General features: G+C 42.2%; 1 protein-coding gene across 2 annotated transcripts in view; it reads left to right on the plus strand.

Moving 5' to 3' along the window:
• PDK3 (pyruvate dehydrogenase kinase 3) overlaps nucleotides 1-23,905 on the plus strand; it is an 80,546-nt gene that overhangs the window by 17,252 nt on the left and 39,389 nt on the right. For both annotated transcript variants that reach the window (XM_006072176.4, XM_006072175.4), the window contains exons 2-5: nucleotides 10,523-10,664; nucleotides 14,681-14,752; nucleotides 18,697-18,881; nucleotides 21,396-21,485. In XM_006072176.4, the coding sequence (XP_006072238.1) occupies nucleotides 10,523-10,664; nucleotides 14,681-14,752; nucleotides 18,697-18,881; nucleotides 21,396-21,485 (489 nt within the window). The remainder of the gene's footprint in view (nucleotides 1-10,522; nucleotides 10,665-14,680; nucleotides 14,753-18,696; nucleotides 18,882-21,395; nucleotides 21,486-23,905) is intronic.

The raw sequence follows: 23,905 nt of genomic DNA on the forward strand, positions 1-23,905 counted from the left end.
ACATCAACCATTCTATGGTCGTTTGATATTTAAAGCAAGTTGGAAAAGTGGAAAAGCTTGAGAAGTGGGTGCCTCGTGAGCTGACCACAAATCAAAAACATTGTCGTTTTGAAGTATTGTCTTAACTTACTCTATGCAACAGTGAACTATTTCTCAATCAGATTGTGACGTGTGATGAAAAGTGGATTTTAGACTACAACTGGCCATGACCAACTCAGTGGTTGTACCTAGAATAAGTACCAAAGCACTTCCCAAAGCCAAACTTGCTCCCAGAAAAGGTCATGGGTCACTGTTTGGTGGTCTGCTGCCAGTCTGATCCACTAGAGCTTTTTGAATCCCAGCGAAACCGTTGTATCTGAGAAGCATGCTCAACAAATCAATGAGATGAAGGGGCCTAGTTCTCCACAATAATGCCCGTGTCGCACAATCAACACATCAAAGGTTGAACAAATTGGGCTATGAAGTTTTGCCTCATCTGCCATATTCACATGACCACTCACCAACCGACTACCACTTCTTCAAGCATCTTGACAACTTTTTGCAGGGAAAATGTTTCCACAACCAGCAGGAGGCAGAAAAATGCACGGATTTTTATGCTACAGGAATAAACGAACTTATTTCTCATTGGCAAAAATGTGTTGATTGTAATGGTTCCTATTTTGATTAATAAAGGTGCGTTTGAGCCTAATTATAATGATTTAAATTCACAATCTGAAATCGCAATTACGTTTGTACCAACCTAATATATCATAAGTATAAAAGGTGTTCTCCTAATATCCATGACACAGTGATCACACTTGGGGAATGTATCGTTGATATTATAACGTAATTGAATATTCACATTTTCCCTAATGGCTCATGACTCCTATATTGGGTAGCTGGGGTCTAGAGCCTACTCAGGAGGCACTGTGACTTCCAGAGGGGCTCCTACCTTAGTAAGGCAGCACCAGGGATACAGGGCGGGAGTAACAGGTAGAGCTGGCTGAATGAAAACTGGAGAATGAACCAGAAGTATGAAAAACGAAGGGTTACCTTCCAACCTGACCATGAGAACGTTAGTAGGCAGGCAGCTACCCTTAGGCAAAGTAAAGGGCAAAGAGAGGATTCTTCTCTAAAGATGCTGAATGAACTGTTTAAGGTGAATAAGGGAAGCTGGTATGGTGTTCAGTTCAGTTTAGTCGCTCAGTCGTGTCCAACTCTTTGCGACCCCGTGAATCGCAGCATGCCAGGCCTCCCTGTCCATCACCAACTCCCAGAGTTCACTCAGACTCATGTCCATTGAGTCAGTGATGCCATCCAGCCATCTCATCCTCTGTCGTCCCCTTCTCCTCCTGCCCCCAATCCCTCCCAGCATCAGGGTCTTTTCCAATGAGTCAACTCTTCTCATGAGGTGGCCAAAGTATTGGAGTTTCAGCTTCAGCATCAGTCCTTCCAATGAACACCCAGGACTGATCTCCTTTAGGATGGACTGGTTGGATCTCCTTGCAGTCCAAGGGACTCTCCAGAGTCTTCTCCAACACCACAGTTCAAAAGCATCAATTCTTTGGCGCTCAGCTTTCTTCACAGTCCAACTCTCACATCCATACATGACCACAGGAAAAACCATAGCCTTGACTAGACGGACCTTTGTTGGCAAAGTAATGTCTCTGCTTTTCAATATGCTGTCTAGGTTGGTCATAACTTTTCTTCTAAGGAGTAAGCGTCTTTCAATTTCATGGCTGCAGTCACCATCTGCAGTGATTTTGGAGCCCAAAAAAATAAAGTCTGACACGGTATGGTGTTAGGACCCCACCAAAAAGACCTATGTAATCCATGAGGCATTTGGGGTGCTGCCTTAGTCATTAGGCTGCCTCACTGAGCAAGCAAGGGCTACCTGCCATCTGAGGAGAGCCCACAGCGAGAGAAACTAAAATGGCCAAAAAATGACTCCAAAGAAAACAAATTCAGGTAGTAGAAGAGTGCTTTGAACTGCAATTTGAGAAATAAATCATCTTCTACACCTGTTTATGAACATCTTAGAGGACAGATGGCATGGTACAAAGACGGCCACGCGATGCTATCCTATGATGTACCCTTGCCAGCCTTCCACCAAGTTGGGGGCGGTCGGGAGAGGAGGTCTGGTCTCCTACCCCTGGAGCCTGGGCAAGCTGTGGCTGTTTAGACCATTTGAGTATGACAGAAGGGGACTAGCAGTGTGACTTCTGTGGCTGGGTCATAAAAGGCCATGCAGCCTCTGCCATTTTTATGGAAGCCATCCCAGAATCCAGCTGGCCCAAGGCCACCATACTGTGAGGAGGCCCTTGGAGAGGCCACCAGAAGATGCTCCAGTGGGCAGTCTCAGTCTGCAAGTAGCCAGCTGAAGCCTTGTGAGCAGGAAGCCTTCGGATGCTTTCAGCTCCCAACAGTCCAGTCACTCCCCCAATGTTTAAGTTTTCCCAGCTGAGGTTCCAGAGCAGCCTTACCTCCTGTGTCCTTTCTGAATTCCTGACCCACAGCATCTGTGAGCATAATAAAATAGACATTGGGCTGAGAGAAATAGTATGATAGCTGGCTGTTGTGTGGCTTAGATAGTAAAGAATCTGCCTGCAATGCGGGAGACCAGGGTTTGATTCCTGGGTTGGGAAGATCCCCTGGAATAGGGAAAGGCTACCCACTCCAGTATTCTGGCCTGGAGAAGTTCATAGACTGTCTAGTCCATGGGGTTGCAGAGTCGGACATTACTGAGCGACTTTCACTTTGACTTGACTGTTGTTGGGGCATTGAGTTTGGTAGGGAATGAGGTGTGTGTGAAACACCTGATCTTGCACTCTTTGGCTCTGAAGTTTCTGGCTTGCTGTTAGTAATAATAACCCAAATGGTCTGGCCTGGAGTGGACTCAGCCTCAAGTTTGCTAGATCCCAAACCTACTACCTATCTTGATCTCTTGAAATTCAGGAGTATGTTTTCCCAAAGGAAAACTTAAAACTTCCCAGGCAGTGAAATAATACTTTTGGACATGGAGTAAAACAGACATTTTCAAAGTATGTGTGTATGCGCTCAGTCAGGTGGTCTGACTCTTTGTGACCCCATGGACTGTAGCCCGCCAGGCTCCTCTGTCCATGGAATGTTTCAGGCAAGAATTTCCTACTGCAGGATATCTTCCCGATCCAGGGATCGAACCTGTGTCTCTTGTGTTTCCTGCATTTTCAGGCAGATTCTTTACCACTAGCGCCGCCCGGGAATAAATGTATAAATGAAGTATAAATGAAGCTAGAAGGAGTGGGGAGGGATTCTTTTGAAGGATATTTACAATCATTTGGTAGCTTTCCACTGTTTCTTTGGAAGGACTATTCAGTTAATCATTGCTTATAGCTCTGGTAAGTTCTAAAATAAATTACCTATCCTAAAATTCAGTGTCTTCAGAAGATTGAAATCTTATAAATACAACTGAAGAAAAACAAAAGATTCCCCTGAAATATTATTTTGTCACTTATATTTTACCCATTTTAACATTGTTGTTGTTCTGTCACTAAGTCGTGTCTGAATCTTTGCAACCCCATGAACTTTAGCATGCCAGGCTTCCCTGTCCTTTGCTACTATCTCCCTGAGCTTGCTCAAGCTCATGTCCATCAAGTCAGTGATGCCATCCAACCATCTCATCCTCTGTTTCTCCCTTCTCCTGTCCTCAGTCTTTCCCAGCATCAGGGTCTTTTCCAGTGAGTCAGCTCTTCGCATCAGGTGGCCAAAGGATTGGAACTTCAGCATCAGTCCTTCTAATGAATATATTCAGGGTTGATTTCCTTTAGGATTGACTGGTTTGATCTCCTTGCTGTCCAAGGGACTCTCAAGAGTCTTCTCCAGCACCACAGTTCAAAGGCAGTTCTTTGGCGCTCAGCCTTCTTTATGGTCCAACTCTCACATCCATATATGACTACTGGAAAAACCATAGCTTTGACTAGATGGACCTTTGTCGGCAAAGTGATGTCTCTCATTTTTAATATGTTGTCAGGTTTGTCGTAGCTTTTCTTCTAAGGAGCAAGCGTCTTTTAATTTCATAGTTCCAGTCACCATGGGCAGTCATTTTGGAGCCCGAGAAAATGAAATCTGTTAGTGTTTCCACTTTCCTATTTGCCATGAAGTGATGGGACTGGATGCTATGTTCTTAGTTTTTTGAATGTTGAGTTTTAAGCCAGCTTTTTCACTCTCCTCTTTCACGTTGAATGTGAAGTCAAGTGGGCCTTAGGAAGCATCACTATGAACAAAGCTAGTGGAGGTGATGGAATTCCAGTTGAGCTATTTCAAATCCTAAAAGATGATGCTGTGAAAGGGCTGCACTCAATATGCCAGCAAATTTGGAAAACTCAGAAGTGGCCACAGGACTGGAAAAGGTCAGTTTTCATTCCAATCCTAAAGAAAGGCAATGCCAAAGAATGCTCAAACTACCACACAATTGCACTCATCTCACATGCTAGTAAAGTAATGCTCAGAATTCTCCAAGCCAGGCTTCAGCAATATGTGAACCGTGAACTTCCACATGTTCAAGCTGGTTTTAGAAAAGGCAGAGGAACCAGAGATCAAATTGCCAACATCTGCTGGATCATGGAAAAAGCAAGAGAATTCCAGAAAAACATCTATTTCTGCTTTATTGACTATGCCAAAGCCTTTGACTGTGTGGATCACAATAAACTGTGGAGAATTCTGAAAGAGATGGGAATACTAGACCACCTGACCTGCCTCTTGAGAAACCTGTATTCAGGTCAGGAAGCAACAGTTAGAACTGGACATGGAACAACAGACTGGTTCCAAATAGGAAAAGGAGTATGTCAGGGCTGTATATTGTCACCTTGCTTATTCAACTTCTATGCAGAGTACATCATGAGAAACGCTGGGCTGGAAGAAGCACAAGCTGGAATCAAGATTGCTGGGAGAAATATCAATAACCTCAAATATGCAGATGACACCACCATTATGGCAGAAGGTAAAGAAGAAGTAAAGAGCCTCTTGATGAAAGTGAAAGAGGAGAGTGAAAAAGTTGGCTTAAAGCTCAACTTTCAGAAAATGAAGATCATGACATCTGGTCCCATCACTTCATGGCAAATAGATGGGGAAACAGTGGAAACAGTGTCAGACTTTATTTTTGGGGGCTCCAAAATCACTGCAGATGGTGATTGCAGCCATGAAATTAAAAGACGCTTACTCCTTGGAAGGAAAGTTATGACCAACCTAGACAGCATATTAAAAAGCAGAGACATTACTTTGCCAACAAAGGTCCGTCTTGTCAAGGCTATGGTTTTTCCATTAGTCATGTATGGATGTGAGAGTTGGACTGTAAAGAAAGCTGAGTGCCAAAGAACTGATGCTTTTGAACTGTGGTGTTGGAGAAGACTCTTGAGAGTCCCTTGGACTGCAAGGAGATCCAACCGGTCCATCCTAAAGGAGACCAGTTCTGTATATTCATTGGAAGGACTGATGTTGAAGCTGAAACTCCAATACTTTGGCCACCCGATGGGAAGAGCTGACTCATTTGAAAAGACCCTGATGCTGGGAAAGATTGAGGGCAGGAGGAGAAGGGGACGACAGAGGATGAGATGGTTGGATGGCATCACCAACTCAATGGACATGAGTTTGGGTGAACTCCGGGAGTTGGTGATGTGCAGGGAGGCCTGGCATGCTGCGGTTCATGGGGTCGCAAAGAGTCAGACATGACTGAGCAACTGAACTGAAGAGGCTCTTTAGTTCCTCTTTGCTTTCTGCCATTAATGTGGTATCATATGCATATCTGAGATTGTTGATATTTCTCTCAGCAGTATTGATTCCAGCTTGTGATTCATCCAGCCCAGCATTTCACTTGATGTACTCTGCATGTAAGTTAAATAAACAGGGTGACAATGTACAGCCTTGACGTACTCCTTTCCCAATTTTGAACCAGTCTGTTGTTCGTGTACAGTTCTAACATGGTTAGTGGTAAAAATGCATTGTAAACCCAAATGTTTAATTGATATTTAGAAAAAGCAGCATTATCAGAATGAGCTGATCATTCTGTTGGATTTTGGTGCCTTGCCGCTAATTTTTCTATTTTTGCGTTGCTTTTCCATTCTCTGATTCCCTTGCTTTGGTTCCCAAAACATCTCCCACCAAGTATTAAAGCTGAAAGATGTGGATAAAGATAGCCTTTAAGTAATCCAGATAGGAGACTACAGTTTGGGGAGGCATGTGCTCAGCCCTATGCTTTATTTATCATATCACTCCATTAACTGGAGAAATAATAATTTTTTCCTACTTGCTGTAAATTGGTCGAAAAGAGGATTAGAGATTCACCAGAAATATAGGCCATAGTGGAAACCGGATAAAGAGAATAATCAGTTAGAACTCTTGCTCTCAGAAGGCTGGTCAAATGCTGCTTTCTTATTGGTGACCATGTTAAATCAGAAGTCATTTATGGGAAAAAGTCATTTGTGTTTCTGTGTCTATTTATCCTGTGTCTTGGTGAATTGGAAAGCTCTTTGGAACCTTTCTAGACAGAGCAATCACATTTTTTTGCAAATGTGGTAACTGTCTCCAACTTCTCAATGAAAGGATGAAGTATGAAAACTAAACAGAAAACAAAAGAGAATTAAAGGGTCCTCAAAAAAGAAGGAAAAATTGAAGAAATACACGAGTGTATTTAAGTTTATAAAATGACAATTTTCCATGCCTCTCACCCAATGCTTCTTTTTCATTTTCTGAACTAATATTAGGGAAAGATTTAATCGGTAAATTTGAATAAGATGAAGTCCATGGAGGAATGCAGAATAAAAATAGAAAATCAAAATTAAGGAATGTGGAGAAGCCAAGTAAGCAGGGAAAAAATGAAGTCAAATGACTGGGAAGAATAAGTGGAAAATACTCAGTATGCCAGAAGCCTTAGAAAAACACAACCCTTTTGAGAGGACATTCAATTAAAACCCAAGTGTCTTTTTGGTAAGTTAACTGAAAAAAAATAGTTGAAACCCTTTGATTTAAAGTGAGTATTTCATATTAACACATAGGACAAAAAAACTTTGAAAAGGAAAACCACGGAAAGGTTAAAAAAAATCAGGCATTCCATATATATTTTTAGGCTCACTAATTAACTAATGATAAAAGACACCCCCCTGTTAAAGCTGATGTATAATTAAGGTATCCAAGTACAAAGAATTCATCTCTGAAGCTAAATTAGAATGTAGGAGGCAAAACCTGAGATTTTTGCAGGTATTCTTAAAAAAAAACAACAACAAACTTCTGAAAGTATTCTCTATTCTTGGAGTAAATCATTGAGAAGCTTCCATAGGTGAGGCACTCCAGTGAGTGCCATGGGGGTGGGGGATGGGTATACAGACAAATAAGATTTCTTTCAACACTCGTTTATGAAAGGCTGATCATCCAGGAAGGCTAAATCAAAGCTTCCTGAAATTTGGTTAATTCAGGCCACACCCAGTAGTTAGTAGCCCTCTAGTTAGTGCAGAGTTGACCAATGCAAACCTCAAGGCTTTTGTTTAGGAAGAAAAGAAAAGTGAGTGGCAGGGACACAGAACATACTTTAATCCTTTTTAATCCTTTTTTAATTACATAGAATCATCAAATGAGCACAGGCGACCTCGATGAACGGGAATGCAGTCAGGCTTGCGGGGCTTAGCATCAGTCCGTTTGATCTGGTACCCTGGGGCCTCGGGCTGTTGTGCTTTGTACCATCCGGTGTTATTAGTGATTGTGCTTTAATGAGTCCCCTCTTCTCAATTTAAAGAACCTGTTCATGTGAAATGTTAAGCGCTTTTTAACCCTCGCCGCAACCTCTGTGAGCTCCGTCCCGTTCTTAGACGTGTCCTGACACTTGGTGGCATTCGTGAAGCCAGTGGGCGCTCAGGATTTAAACCCAAGTCTATCTCTGGCATCCGATCTTGGCATTACTCTTCTGCAGGCTCTGTCACCTTTGATCTCAATTCTGAAATCCACAAAACTTGACAAATGGAAGTTCTTTTTTCATACCCTTGGTGCTCAAACTCAGTCTGTGGCGAAACCTGGCCTGAAGTGGCTTGGGGCATGATCCTCCCTGCTCAGTGTGGATGTTCACAGGTTGTACCACACTTGTGTCTGTGTAGATGGACTCTTTCTTGCAGTGGATGTATTTTTTTTTTTTAACTTCCTAAAATCTGAAAACCTTTCAACTCAGAAGCCATCTAGCCCTGTGGGTTTCCAGAACAGATGTGAACCTGATCACCCCTTGTCACCTGGCAGCTGCCAGCCCACTGTCACTTCTCCTGGCCCTCCCTCTCATCCTGCTTCCCGCCGCCCCACCACCACTGTGCTGTTCATCTGCGGCTCCTCGTGCTGTGGACATGGCGACTTAAGCACGTCAACTTTTGTTACCCCCAAAACTCAGATAGAATACCGAGGTCATGCTGATAACTTCCACTTCCAATTCGACACCACAGGGTTCTCGCTCTTTCCCATTCCCTAACTTCCTTCTGCAAGGAGAACGTCATCATTTCTTTTGTGCTTTTTTTTTAAAAAAAGAAAATGTCCTTTCTATATAACCAGGATACAAACTATTTCTCCTGGTACATGCAGACGTACATGCCCATTTTAATTTTGATAATAGGTCCTTCATTTTATAATGAGATTCACCACAAGTTGTTTTGAAATATCAGCATTTTTAATGCACTTGGATGAACAATGGTTCATCCATAAAAATTATATTTATGCAGAACATTTCAGGAATGATTTATATATATATATATATATATAAAATCTGAAGCACAGCAGCCTGAATCATTTTGTTAATTATCTAAGCCAGATAAATGTGTATCGAGTAAGTGTTGGAAGGTCATTGCTGAGATGCTACACTTCTCTTCCTTTTTGCAGTATTTCCCTTAGGAGAAAAGGGAAAAGCAGAATTATTGATTAATTACAGATTTATTGGAGGCCTTCAATATACTACTCAATTAGAATGAGGAAAGTGAGGGATGGGTTAAGACTTTAATCTTTTATTTTGACTTTTCTGGAAATGGAGAAGGGGGCATTGGGCAGAACAGGTTCTGCAGATGAGTCTCAAAAGTGGGTTCTTTTATTTCCAGTCTCACTCGGTGAGGACAGGAAAGGAAGAAACCAGAACTGGGCTGGAAGTGTTAGAATGGATTTGCTTCTGAAGCTCTAATTTGCTGCCTCATCATAGGCAGAAGAAAGTGGAGAGTTTGGAGGTGAGCCCTGCTTCCTTCTCTCCGGGCCTGGCCCTGAGGTGGCCCATTTCCCAGCGGCCTGCAGGGGACATGGGGCATCGGGCAGGCCTATCCGATCGTGAGGGAGTTGGGCCGGACCTGTAAGTATCAGAGAGGACAGAAGAAGAACTAACATTCACTGAACACTTGGCTCTGTATCAGGCTCTGTACTTGTCACGTGTCGTCTTTACAAAAATGGATGTTTCATCCCTATTTTACAGATTAAGGCAGCTGAGACTCAGAAGTTAAGAAGCTTAAGAAGGGTTTCCTACCCCCCACAAGGGCGGAGTTGAGGCTGAAGCACATTTCTGTCCCCAGAGCTCCTGTCCTTGCTGTCACATCCTCGCTGGATTTACAGCAGGGTGGGGCTTGGGAGCAAGACCAATCATGGAACTGCTGGGGTCACATGGCAGCCAGGGAAGGGGCCTGGGGTCTCCTCTTTCACGTGGCCTGGTATCTTTTCTCTCACTGTGCCACCACTCCAGTGCTGAGGGCACCTGTGAGCTGGCTTCTTGGGCACCTCCCGAGTCCTGTGTCTCGGTCAGACCCAGGGTCTGTGGCTGCTTCCTGGTCCTGAGAGAAACATGTTTGAAGAAAGTCTTAGGAAGCAGTCGACCCACAGTAGGTGAATGTTTGTGGAATGAATGGGTCTGTTGCCTTCTGGAAACCCGTGTGAACAGGAGTGGATTTACACGTTCTCCTAGTTTTCTACTTGGCAGTTTTCCCACAGCGTTTATTTGAAAACAAATTTCGATTATATCCCAGGTCACTTTTATACCGCCACTGGGAACACTAGGGATGTATTTGTGCGGAGGAAAAAAACACAGCTTTTGAGGTTGCCTCTTGGAATAAATGCTCCTTTTCTATTCTAATTAAATTATTTTCTTAAGCTTGCTATTTCAGAGGATAAAGATTTAACTAGAGACTGCAGGGTTACTTAATGTTTTCTTCCCAGCCAGTCACTGGGCTACCATGCTGCTGCTGCTGCTGCAGCTAAGTCACTTCAGTCATGTCTGACTCCGTGTGACCCCATAGACGGCAGCCCACCAGGCTCCCCCATCCCTGGGATTCTCCAGGCAAGAACACTGGAGTGGGTTGCCATTTCCTTCTCCAATGCAGGAAAGTGAAAAGTGAAAGTGACTCTTTGCGACCCCATGGACTGCAGCCTACCAGGCTCCTCCGTCCATGGGATTTTCCAGGCAAGAGTACTGGAGTGGGGTGCTATCGCCTTCTCCGGGGCTACCACGAGAACCCTTATTATTCCATCTGTTAGGGTATAAAATCACGGAACATTTTTCATCTGTTAATAGGGAGAGATAATGCGTGTGAGAAAACTTCGTATATGTTCCTACGAAAGGAGCTTCCTGTGCGCCTGGCTAACACAATGAGAGAAGTTAATCTTCTGCCGGAGAACTTGCTTAACCGCCCTTCGGTGGGATTGGTTCAGAGCTGGTAAGTACATAGTGTGGAGCAGATGGGTCTACCCAGAATGCTCAGAACATTTGGCATTGGGACCATTCTCCCTAAAAGTACACGTACTGCTTCCTGTGGGTATTACTCATTCAGGATAGCTGGGTTTCTTAGGTAATTAAAGGGTTTTTTTTTTTTTTTCTAAACTAATACAACAATGTGTAATTATCCTAAGGAAAATGCTTTTCAACTGTACGAGACACTTCTTTGACTTTTCAGTTTTTTTCTGGTTATAAATCTGAATTTTCAGGTAATTGAGAGTTTTAAGTTTTTTTTTTTTTTTGGACGCAGTCCATTTTCAAAGTCAGTTGAATTTGTTACAACATTGCTTCTGTTGCATGTTTTAGGTTTTTTTCTCTGAGTCATGTGGAATCTTAGCTCCCTGACCAGGGACTGAACCCACACTCCCTACATTGGAAGGCAAAGTCTTAACTGCTGGACCACCAGTGAAGTCCCAAGTTTTTCTGAGGGGGAGGGGTGGTAGTGGAGAAGTCTCAAGATAGTGTATAATTGTCCTAAGGGAAATAACTTCTCAACTGTACCAGACACTTTCTTGACTTAAAATTTTTTCGGTTATAAATGTGATTTTTCATTGGAAAAAAAAATAGGGAAGTGAAGAAAATTATGGAAAGAATACCAATGCAGTGGCCCCTGTGAGCAGGTCTCCCAATTCTTTCTTTGACTAGGGGAATGTCGCTACTTTGATCCAGTCTCTGTCATGTTTTTTTCTGTTTTTCCTTTTAAAAAAGTTTTTGGAAGATCATACTTATTTTAGGACAAATTAAGTCATTTGAAGGGGAGCGTCCCAAGTGAAAAAGATCAGCTACCTGCTGTGCTTCATCTGCCCCATGAAAAGTCTGAAAAATCTTAACAGGATAACTTAATGTGATGCTTAAAGCACGTGCTGTCTAATTGAGGAAGTTGAGTTTGTGACTGAACTGCCCACTCAGTAGGCAGAGTGTGAGGCAGTGGCTGAATGGTAGGAGGGAAGACCAGGTGGTGTATTTTTAGAAAGGGATTTACATGGAAATGCTTCCGTGTCTCCTCTGTATTCTCCAAGCAGAGAGCAAGTCCCCATGGAGAAAGCTGGAGGAGTACATGAGGCCGGATGCAAGGAGAGTGGAACCATTCATTAGTTGGTGGCTAGACCGAGCTACTGGAGGATGGCCATTCACCAGTCATTCCTCAGTAATGCTGGTTATAGTACACTCTTAAGGTTGAGAATGAGTCATCTGAGAAGCAGTCTATGGGTGGTCTTAGAGGTACAGTATTCAGTTCCTCTCCCAGACAGGCAGCCGTGGCTGGCACAGCAGACCCAGGACCCAGGACCCAGGATAGCTCAGAGAGACAGCGACCTTGGCTTCCATCTCAGAGTCAGTTGGATTTTGCCCTGAACTCATAGCTTGTTTTAGAAGCAGCAAGTATTATGCTTGCTTGCATGAGACTTTCTTATTGCTCTGAGACCATGATAAGAGATTTTCCACCACGAAGTATATAAGCACTATTAGAGGCCTGCTACTGGGCCGGAAATTCTGGATAGGCTAGCTATCTTTCAATATTACTGTATCACCCCAATCTTGGAATCCAGTTCAGGAGCATGTGTCATCTTGACCTGTCATTTCCTTTTTTTCTCGAAAGCGAATCTTAAGTATATTGGGCCGTGAAGCTCACCTGAGTCAGTGTATTCTCCGTGCTTTCTTGACTTGCAGGATGAGAAGCTCAGCATAATCTTCGACCTCTTTCCACTTATAACATTTTTTTAAATGACATCCCCTTCTGTAAGGATGGTGTGCCAGCCTGAAAATCTGCTGACATGTGGCAGGCCTGAGGGCATCACTGTGGATGGCTGCCTGTGGCCTCTTAGGATGGCTTGACCTAATGATTTTAACAGTGTCTGATTCATAGCCTTAAATGCTCAGAAACCATATTAAAAAATTATCCCGAGATGAACATGCTTTAGTATCATGCATTGTCACAAAGTTCAGGTGAGGCTGATTAATAAGATATCATTCCTGTTTATGTGTTTATAAGCTAAATGGTCATGGTTAGTTGTTGGCATGCCCTCATCCTCTATCCAAAGCAGAAGAGTAGGATAAGTAGTAATTAGTTACTAAAAATAATTGGGATAAGGGATAATTTGTTCAGACATGTTCAGACCCAAAGCAGAGCTCACACACCTCTAAGTAATTGGAATCCTGAATCGCATTATTTCCTCCATTCTCCAGATCTTTACTGGACACATTATTGCTTACGCTGGCCCTGACTGAGATATGTTGGCAATCAACAACAGGACCTGTTTCAAAGGGCCTAAAAGAGGCATAGATGGGGAAACAGTGAAAACAGTGACAGACTTTATTTCGGGGGGGCTCTAAAATCACTGCAGATGGTGATTGCAGCCATGAAATTAAAAGACACTTACTCCTTGGAAGTAAAGTTATGACCAACCTAGACAGCATATTAAAAAGCAGAGACATTACTTTGCCAACAAAGGTCCATCTTGTCAAGGCTATGGTTTTTCCAGTAGTCATGTATGGATGTGAGAGTTGGACTATAAAGTCAGCTGAGCGCCGAAGAATTGATGCTTTTGAACTGTGGTATTGAAGAAGACTCTTGAGAGTCCCTTGGACTGCAAGGAGATCCAACCAGTCCATCCTAAAGGAAATCAGTCCTGAATATTCATTGGAAGGACTGATGCTGAAGCTGAAACTCCAATTCTTTGGCCACCTGATGCGAAGAACTGACTCATTTGAAAAGACTCTGATTCTGGGGAAGGTTGAAGATGGGAGGAGAAGGGGATAACAGAAGATGAGATGGTTGGATGGCATCACCAACTCAATGGACATGAGTTTGGGTGGACTCCCGGAGTTGGTGATGGACAGAGAGGCCTGGCGTGCTGCAGTCCATGGGGTCACAAAGAGTTGGATGTGACTGAGCAACTGAACTGAACTGAGAAGAGGCATTCTTTCTCCTCCATTTACATGTTGATGAATTTAGGTTAACTCTGAGAAGGAGTCTTCTTTATTTCTGATTCTAACTTCTTAGCATCCTTTTCAGGGTCACACACTTGCTTATTAAATATTCTATGCACTTTTTTTGGTAATCAAACTATAGACTTGGTGTCCCAGTTAGGATATGTGTATTAGCAAGTTAGCAGAAAATCCAACTAAGCCTGACTGAAGCAATAAATGGTGACTAAGATCCTCCCATAGGATGAGCTTTTGGAGTTGGTGTAATTCAGAGAGTCACGAGATTTTCAAGGTCCTACTTTCCATGGATTGACTTCATTCAGTTCAGCTCAGTCACTCGGTCGTATCCAACTCTTTGTGACCCCGTGGACTGTAGCAGGCCAGGTTTCCCTGTCCGTCACCAACTCCTGGAGCTTGTTCAAACTCACATCCATCGAGTTGGTGATGCCATCCAACCATCTTGTCCTCTGTCCTGACTGGATTTTCTCCTGGTGACAGAATAGCTGCAGCAGTTGCAGGCTTTACATGCACCTCTCCCCCAAAGACCACCAGCAAATCTGCTCTCATTTTAGTGGCCTGAATTGAGGCTCCATTCTTGAGCCAACCCCTGAGTTCGGGGGAATGCAGTGCAGTGACAGGCTTAGACCAGGACTATCAGACCAATTAGGAATTAGTGACAAGAGGAATAGGATTACCTAGAGGAAAACTGGCCACTCAGGAGCTCTGCATAGTATGAGCTTCCCCTGAAGCACTGGAGTTCCATGGGAGAGCAAGGGGATTGGATGGATACCTGGGTGGAAATTTAAGATATTCCAAGGCTTCGCTGGTGGCTCAGACAGTAAAGAATCTGCCTGCAATGTGGGAGACCTGGGTTTGATTCCTGGGTTGGGAAGATTCCCTGGAGAAGGGAATGGCTACCTACTCCAGTATTCTGGCCTAGAGAATTCCATGGACTGAACTGGCTGGTGACAAAGGAAGAGGGGAAGGAGGCTGGATGTTGGGTAGGCAACTAACACAGTATCTCTTTTTCAGGTATATGCAGAGTTTTCTTGAACTTCTAGAATATGAAAATAAGAGCCCTGAAGATCCGCAGGTCTTGGATAAGTAAGTAGGATACTAAACTTACCTGAAAGTCAAAAAAATGTTTTGGTAAATGGAACTCACGTCACTGAGAGCCAAGAAGTACAAGTGGGATGGAAGCATTAGGTTTCTTAATGGGTAACAGCTCAACATTGCAGTTTTTTAATTAATTAATTTTTCATTGGAGGATAATTACTTATTGTGATGGCTTTTGCCATATATCAACATGAATCGGCCACAGGTATACATGTGTGTCTCTTCCCCCACCCATCCTGAACCCCCTTCCCACCTCCCTCCCCACTCTATAAATTTGAGCTAAGAATTTAACTAGTACCAGGAGACCCTTCAAATTACACCTCATGATCTAATTCTTAATACTTGTGCTTCTTTCTGGTGAACTGGTGCTGGGCACCCACTGTAAATATTGCAGTAAATGTTCCACCTAGTGGTAGTTTTAAGAATGCACTGACCTCTGTGTATACATGAGTTTATGTACTTAGTCCCTTATAATTTGTTTTTAAAGTTTCAATGCAGTAATTACATTTGAGCTCAGAGAAAAGATAATGCTTTTATTATGGAGAAGCATAAAAGTATGCTATTAACATAACTATTCTGAATTCCATTGCTGCTATTAGGCATGGGGACTGCTAAATTTGCATGCTGATGGAAAATATTTCCAGTTTTTCTTCTTCATTTAACCAGAAAACACCCAGCTCTGAGTGTGTTTTTTCCCCCGCCAAGAGAAATTGTGTCCTCTTCCCATTATTTTTCTCCTCTTTCATGTACCCATCATTGAATGCATACGGCAGGCCTGTTGTGCTGAGGAATTTCCAAGTAGAAACCTGGCCCACATCATTGTGGCCAAATGCCTTACATGTAGGTGTTCCATAAAAAGAACTAAGAAATATCACATTACATAAGTGACCTTAGCTCCAGGCATTTAACCCAGCTGTCTCAATTCACAGATAAGGAAAATGAGGTCAAGATGGGAAGTGACTTCCCCAAGATCGTAACGTCAGTTTGGAGCAGAGCTGAGTCTCTAAATCATGTTTACTCTCCCTCAGTACAGTTGCTCTTTGCAATGCACCGTATCGCCAGAACTGCTGGTCTGAGTCTGAGTCTGAGTCACTAGGTCAGATGTACTTGTAAATTAAAATGCAAAGGAAAAAAAGTCCTGACCTGTTTTTACTTTGTGAGATGTTTTGTTAATGGGTCTATGAAATGTGGAAGAGGAGGCATTGGATTAGGGCCCCGGCTATAATGCTTTCCTTGTTACAGGCCTTTGCTGTCATTTAAGTTATCGAAGTTAAATGAATCAAATCCAGAAGCTTTGTTTTCACCAAAGTCCTTAGCTAGTGACAGTTTGTTTGGCTGGTATCCTGCAAATAAGGACTGACCTCTCTAGCTTCAGATTTGGGGATGTAGGTTTGTGAGCATCTGTGATATTACATTTCTGCTGTGTGCTTCCTGCAGTCCTGTAATTTGTGGACACAAGCCTTTAGAAGCTGCCAACTTCTGGATCCAGTGTGTACAAGATCGTAATGATAACAGCTCAGTGAGTTTCAGTAACCTGCCCAGGTTGCCATGAAGCTAGTTGGGAGACTTGGGCTTGTAGAAGCCAGATGCTTGTGGTAAAGGAAGGAATGGGGAGTCCTGTTCATCGTAGCAGCCTTTTCTGCTCAGTGAGAGGTTATATAGGAGTCGTGAGCAGGGAAATCATACGTGAGTTGAGTCTTTGTCTTCTTATGCAGGCAGTGCCGGTTCGATCTCTGATCAGGGAACTAAGGTCCCATGTGCCACAGTGCTGTGCTTAATCACTCAGTTGTGTCCGACTCTTTGTGACCCCATGCACTGTAGCCCACCAGGCTCCTCTGTCCGTGGAAATTCTCCAGGCAAGAATACTGGAGTGGGTTGCCTTGCCCTCCTCTAGGGGATCTTCCAAACCCAGGGATCGAACCCAGGTCTCCTGCATTGCAGGCAGATTCTTCACTGTCTGAGCCACCAGGGAAGCCCTGGGTGTGGCCAAAAATGTAAAATTAAATAAGACTTGTTGCAAAAAAGAAAAGGAGCCCCAGAAGATTGGGAAAGTAGTCTGAGAATTGAACCATTGAGGCAAGTCTCCTCCCTACAGATACGTTGAGTCACTTTCCTACTGTAATGAATTGTTACTTTAGTAATATTTCATTATGAATACATTGGGAAGAGCATTATGTAAAGGATAAATGGTCCATTAGAAAATTTCTCATGAATAATTTTGACCTTCTAATTTCTGAGTTGACTTATTCATTTTTGCTGTCTCTGTACATATGTATTTATTACAGAAGAGTTTCATCATTGAGAAACATAAGACTATGCAGGTAGTCACTCCAAATTTCCATTACTGGGAAATTAAATTACTGTTAACATTTTCCTTCCATCCATACTTTTAACTTGGCGTACATGTTTCTATATGTACAGAATGTTTTGTTTTGTTTTTTACAAAAATAACAGTGTCAGTATTATAGGTCTACACCACTGTTAGTAATTTCATAGTGGTCCGCCTGTAGATAAGTCAGATGACTTGATCTCCTGTTACTGGGTTTAGAATAGTTTGTGGTCTTCTTGCTACCCTAAGTAGTGCTCTAAAGAACAGCTCTGAAATACGGTTGTTGACCTTCTCCAGTTCCTTTCCTAGAGTCAGTTCCTGGGAGTGGAATAACTTTGTTTGGGCTTTTGATACAGGCTGCTCAGTTGCCCCTAGAAATTCATCAGCTACGTGCCCACTCTCTAGCCAGCAGTGGTTATTCTTTGCCAGTCCAGTAAGCATAGTGTTGCATTGTTTTAATTTGCTTTTCTTTTATTATTTCGAAGGTAAAGTTATTGGCATTTGCATGCCCTCTGGTACATTTTCTATTGATACCAGGCCCCTTGCCTAGTTTTCTGTTAGGGTGTGTTCATCTTTTCCTTTACTAAGAATAGTAACTCTTGTGAATATATATTTCTCAGATTTAACTCTTCTTGTGTCCTTATAAAATTGCCGAGATCCTAGACAGTCCTATGATTTGTTTCTTCATGGTTTCTGCCTTTGGTATTAGGCTTAGAACAGTCTTCCTTACTCCCAAGGTTATATACTTACTCACCTGATTTTCTTCTTTCTTTTCTACAATTTCACCCTTTTACATTTAAGTTTTTTAATCCATTTTTGGGCATAAGGTTTAAAATTGGAGCATGACTTACATTGTTAGTCAGCTATCCCAACTAATTTGTTTCCCTACTGACTTACACTGTCTCTTCATCATCAGTATTGCTGAATTTTTACACACACCTTCTCATTCATCCTTGATTCTGGTTCCAAGGTTTTTATTTGGTTCCATTGACTTGCCTTTCTGTTCTTAGTTACCATTCCAATATAGTTTTCCCTCTACACCTTTACAATAATGTACCCAAATATTTGAATAGGTTTGTCTTAATCACCTTTGTTCTGTCTGTGTTCCATCACTATTGTACTGCTGTGAGAAATTTGCTTCAAAATTTTGCTTTTAAACAGTTTGACACCATTTATTTCTTCATGGAAGCTATCTTTTTAAGAGTCCATCATAAATCCTTGGAGATTTTTGGTATTGTCTTCATGTTGTCAGAAGAAACATCAATAAATTCTGCAGTTGTGTATTCAGCAAACATTTATAGGGTCTGTTTCATATGTAATCATTTATCTAGAAAGTCAGTGGATTCCTAAAAAGGTATTTGAGCATTCTGTTTCTTTATTTAAGAGCTATTTCCGAAGGAAGACTTTCTATAGAAAGTTTCAAGCAAAAACTGGGTAATCCTTTAGTTTCTTGTGAGTACTTCCTTGTAGCCTATGATGATAATGATGGTTCTGCCTATAAAAATACCAGCAGGTAAATAGTTCCAAAATAAAGCTGGGAAATTTGTGCATTAGTCCATGAAACATAAAGACTGACCACTTTTTTTGTTTCCTTCCCATGCAGCTTTCTACAAGTCCTAATTAAAGTCAGAAATAGACACAATGATGTGGTTCCTACAATGGCCCAAGGAGTGATCGAGTACAAGGAGAAGTTTGGGTTTGATCCATTCATTAGCAGTAACATCCAGTATTTTCTGGACCGATTTTATACCAACCGCATCTCTTTCCGCATGCTTATTAACCAGCACAGTAAGTTGGGTTTTCTTGGTCCAGTATTGAAAAGATAATCAGAGTGATTTCACCCAAATGTTTTCCTATTGCTTCACTTTCAATTACTGATCTGCATTTTTGTCTAGAAATTTTACTTCTAGGTCAGTTTTTCCTAAGTGAGTTTTATCTATGAAAAAGCTAATCTTTAGAACTCTCAGTTAAAGGAAATCCTTGAAAGGCTTTTTGGATACTCATATTACAGACAGGACCACTGCCTGCCTTTTAAGCCTCTGCTGTTATGTTCCTGGTGGGGCATAGTATCTGACAGGCACCTGGCAGCCTGGTGTTCATCTCTGAATACTTCCAGTGTCTCTAGAGTCAGTTCTAATCTTTATCCAGGATGGCACATGGTTTCCTTTTTTGGTTTTAAAAACAAACCTGAGATAATCATACTGAGAATATTGAATTGGCATGTTGGCAAAATGAGCAATTGATCTTACATTTCACAGTGATCAGTGAAATCAGATTACGTGGAATTGTCAAACCCTAATCTTGTATTGAGAGTTTTACTCTCCTCTCTAGGCTGATAAGCAGATAAGAAAAGAATAACTAAAATTCTCTCCACAAAAACTTTTAAACTCATTTTCAGCGTGTCTCTGTGTCCAATTTCATAATTTTTATGAAAAAGCATCTAGTGTCTAGAGTTGAATTCATCCTCTTTGTTGAGTTAGAAAATGGACAGAGCATCTTTATTTTAGTAATATTACTTTATTTGGATAAACAAATGTTATGCAGCTGTTAAATGTGGGTTTGTTCTAAATGTATGTCTGTTGAAAATGTAAATGTTTGGCAATTTACAGGAAATTTAAAAGAAAAAAAAAAAGAACCCCAATACTATTGAATTAAACTACCTAGATAACTGCATTTTCTTTCTGACCTGAATATGTGTGTCCAATGGTTTTCGATCATTAAACCATGTACATGTTTTTCGATCATTAAACTTGCGCATCTCTTGTTTTTCTTCCACTTAATCAATTGGCACTTTACATATTGGCCTAATGCCCATGTTTGTCCTCTTTCATAATTAAAACCTTCACCTATTTTATTTAAGCATTTTCCTTTCGTAGAGTCTAAGTTATTTCCCATTTCTTGTTTGACTTAAAAATAGTCACACATATAAACATTTGCATTCAGATTGCTTTTTTCTTTGAAGGGGTCTCCTTTTGGCTTTTTAAAAAAATTATTTTTAATTGGGGGATAATTGATTTACAATATTGTGTTGGTTTCTGCCATACAACATGAATCATCCAAAATTATGCATATTTTATAATTATAAAGTATACAATTGTATAAATTGTCCTCCCTCTTGAACCTCCCTCCCACCCCATCCCAGCCTTCTAGGTTGTCACAGAGCACTAGGTTGAGCTCCCTGTGTCATATAGCAACTTCCCACTAGCTGTCTGTTTTACACGTGGTTGTGTGTAATGGACTTCCCTGGTGGCTCAGACGGTAAAGCGTCTGCTTACAATGCAGGAGACCAGGGTTCAATCCCTGGGTCGGGAAGATCTCCTGGAGAAGGAAATGGCAACCCACTCCAGTACTCTTGCCTGGGAAATCCCATGGATGGAGAAGCCTGGTAGGCTACAGTCCATGGGGTCGCAAAGAGTTGTATACGACTGAGCGACTTCACTTTGTGTGTATATGTCAGTGCTACTGTCTTTAATTGTCCCACCCTTTCCTTCCCTGCTGTGTTCATAAGTCTGTTCTCGCATCTCCATCTCTATTCCTGACCTTCAGATAGGTTCATCAGTACCATTTTTGTAGAATCCATATATATGCGTTAATATCTGATACTTTTTTTTTCTCTTTCTGACTTATTTCACTCTGTATAAGAGACTCTAGGCTCATCCACCTTACTAGAACTGACTCAAATTCATTCCTTTTTATGGCTGAGTAATATTCCATTCCATTGTATATATGTACCACAACTTGGGTTTTTTTCAGAAGTAAAATTTTGCCAACCTTGTATATTATGAAAGTAGTTGAGTGTTCTCTTAAAAATGCTTGCACAAATAGTGTAGTATGGTGAAAGTAACTTCTATGATCGAGGCACTTGAAGTGTTCATGGTAAAAGACCCTTTGTAAGCCTAGCCTAACGCTGCAGACTATTTTGTAAATATTTAGTGAATGTTGGAATAACTGTCTAGGATATTGCTGAGAAGGTGGGTTAACTTGACTCAAGATGAAAGGAAGCAGTTTTTCAACCAGATCACATTGGGTCAGGGAGAGCAGGTTGGATCCGTGCTTCATGTTGCTGCTTTAGGACCTCCTAACTGCACGTGGCAGGTCTCACGGCATGGCAGGTCCTCCACTGTATGATAACCGATCACCAACCAGGTGAGTGGATTCTGTTACTCTAAGTCACTGTGGCTGCTAAAACAGCTTTCACAATGAGAGGATCGTTTCAAAACTTAAAAGCCCTGAATTCCTCTGCCTGACCATCCTAGCCGGGTGTGTTTTTAATCCTCTCCCTTTTCTCTTGGGTGTGTTTAGCACTTCTGTTTGGCGGTGACACCAATCCTGTGCATCCAAAACACATCGGAAGTATTGATCCCACCTGCAACGTTGCTGATGTTGTGAAAGGTAAGGAGGCCAGTGTCATGTTAGAGATTTTGTTTCGTTGGGATGCATTAGGGATGCAGTTTTGTTGAGGCAGCTTGGCCGTAGGGTTATGGCATTGAACTGTTTGCTGGTTCATCAGACCACTGTGGGCCCAAGCTGCATGATCCAAATATGATCTGTTCTTTCTTGGCAGCTCAGGCAATGATGCATAGTTCGTGATGCTCAAAATGGGATTTTCTACTTCACGGACCAGGGTTTTTCTTGTAGTTCTAGCTAAATAGTAAATATTTATGAGTTTAAGTAAGAGTCTAAGTTTTGATTGCCACCACTGTCTGAAAATTTGAGAATATAAACCCTTGTTGTAAAATTCAGCTGAATTCACACATTGGTTAAAAAGTAGACATCTTGCCGACATGCCCTCCAGGTTGTAGGTTCTATGAGGCATTTGTGCTCATGGGTTCACTGGACGTTGAGCTGGGCTCTGTTCCATTAGCCTCAGGGTACAACAGAGTCCATTAGAACAGCATTTTCCTCAATTTTCACTTAAGGTAAATGCTAGCTCCAAAAAGCCTTCCTGGTTGTAAATCTTTGAGCGGGTTCCTGGCCCTCTCCAGTTTTTTTTTTGGTGTTATGGTTACCCTGCGCAGCTTCACATTCTGAGACTGTCCCCTTTCCTGGATCGTGTCTCCTGCAGCCTTCCTCTAAACCCACATCTTACCCTGTCATGACCATCGCTCTCCCAGATCGTCATCAGGATCTCTCTTGCTGTTCCTTTGTCTGGATTGTGTAGCTAGGTGAGAACAGGTAGAGCAGGGCTTGGTCTCTTTGGCAAAGCTCTCAAGCCGGCCTAAAGTGAAGTGACCCTTGCCATCGAAGCTTAGAGGGCCAAGGGAGGGGACCCAATGTCGGCAGCCTCCCTTTTGGGAAACAGACCAGATCTTCAGCCGCTGAAGCTAAGGAAAACCTGTGTTACTAATATTTGGTTAACCTGGGTATCCCCCTGGTGGCCTTAGCTCAGCCAAGGCTTGTCAGACTGCCTTGGCTTCTGTTTAGTTAGAAAACATGTACTCACATTACTCCAGTTATAAGTGAATAGGCTCGGCTTCAGCTCCCGAAGATACCTGTAGGTTTCTCTCTCACAAGATAACCCTCTGCAGGCCCCTGGCAGCGGAGGGAAGCAGGATCCGTCTGACCAGGGCTTGTATGTTCACCTGGCCCTGGCCCAGTAGCTTTTATGATCTAGAAAACCTGGTTCACCTAGTTGACTGCCACATGTGTCTTATGGACAAGACACATATCCATAAAACAAAAGGGCATTATAATATTGATACATTGCATAGAGGCCTTTTCTCTTGAACTGCCAGCAATTTGAAGTCAGGGTTTTTGTCTTATACTTACATTGCAACTCACCTAGAACTTAGTATATGCCTGTGTACATGGTCAATAAATACTCCTTGGCTTCAGAGATGTCCAACCTCTGGTAATTTACTTTAAAAAAAAAAGGCTTTATTGCAGTACAATTCACATACCATCCAATTCACTCATTTAAAATGTACAATTCAGGGATTTCTAGTTGTTCACAGAGTTGCGCAGCTGTCACCATAATCCAATTTTAGAAGTGTTTCATCACCCCACAGAGAAAACCCCATGCTCATTAGCAGTCATTCCCCACTACCCCTCTCCCCAGCCCTAGGCAACCACTAGTTTACTTTCTGTCTCTACAGATATTCCAGGTCTGGACATTTCATGTAAATGAAGTGATACAGTATGTGGTCTTTTGTGATTGGTTTCTTTCACTTAGTGTAATGTTTTCAAGTGTCATCCATGTTGTAACATAAATTGGTACTTTATTTCTTTTTATGGTCCAATACTATTCCATTGTGTGAATAGACTGCATTTTGTTTTATCTGTTCATCAGCTGATAGACATTTAGATGAGCTAGGTGACCTTGGACATGTTATATAACATCTTTGGGCCTCCGTTTCTTCATCAATAAAATAGTACTCTTGGCAATTCACCTGTATCCTAGGGTTCAATGAGTTGACATAAATAGAGCTCCTGAAGCAGGACAAGCACCCAACAAGGGCTGGAGGTAGACAAGTCCATGAGTATCCTGGGGCAATCCCACGAGTCATGTGCCTTCTCACTTATACCATTGATTGTGTAATAAGTTGGTGCCTTTGTGTTTGTTTCTGGCATAAATTGTTGTTGAGTCACTAAGTCTTGTCTGATTCTTTGCGACCCCATGGACCGCAGCATGCCAGGCTTCCCTGTCCTTCACCATCTCTGGGAGTTTGCTCAAACTCATGTCCATTGAGTCAGTGATGGCATCCAACCATCTCATCCTCTGTCGTCCCCTTCTCCTCCTGCCTTCAATCTTTCCCAGCAAGTCAGCTCTTCACATCAGGTGGCCAAAGTTATTGGAGCTTCAGCTTCAGCAT

This window comes from Bubalus bubalis, chromosome X (genome assembly GCF_019923935.1).
Source record: "Bubalus bubalis isolate 160015118507 breed Murrah chromosome X, NDDB_SH_1, whole genome shotgun sequence".
Classification (NCBI taxonomy): domain Eukaryota; kingdom Metazoa; phylum Chordata; class Mammalia; order Artiodactyla; family Bovidae; genus Bubalus; species Bubalus bubalis.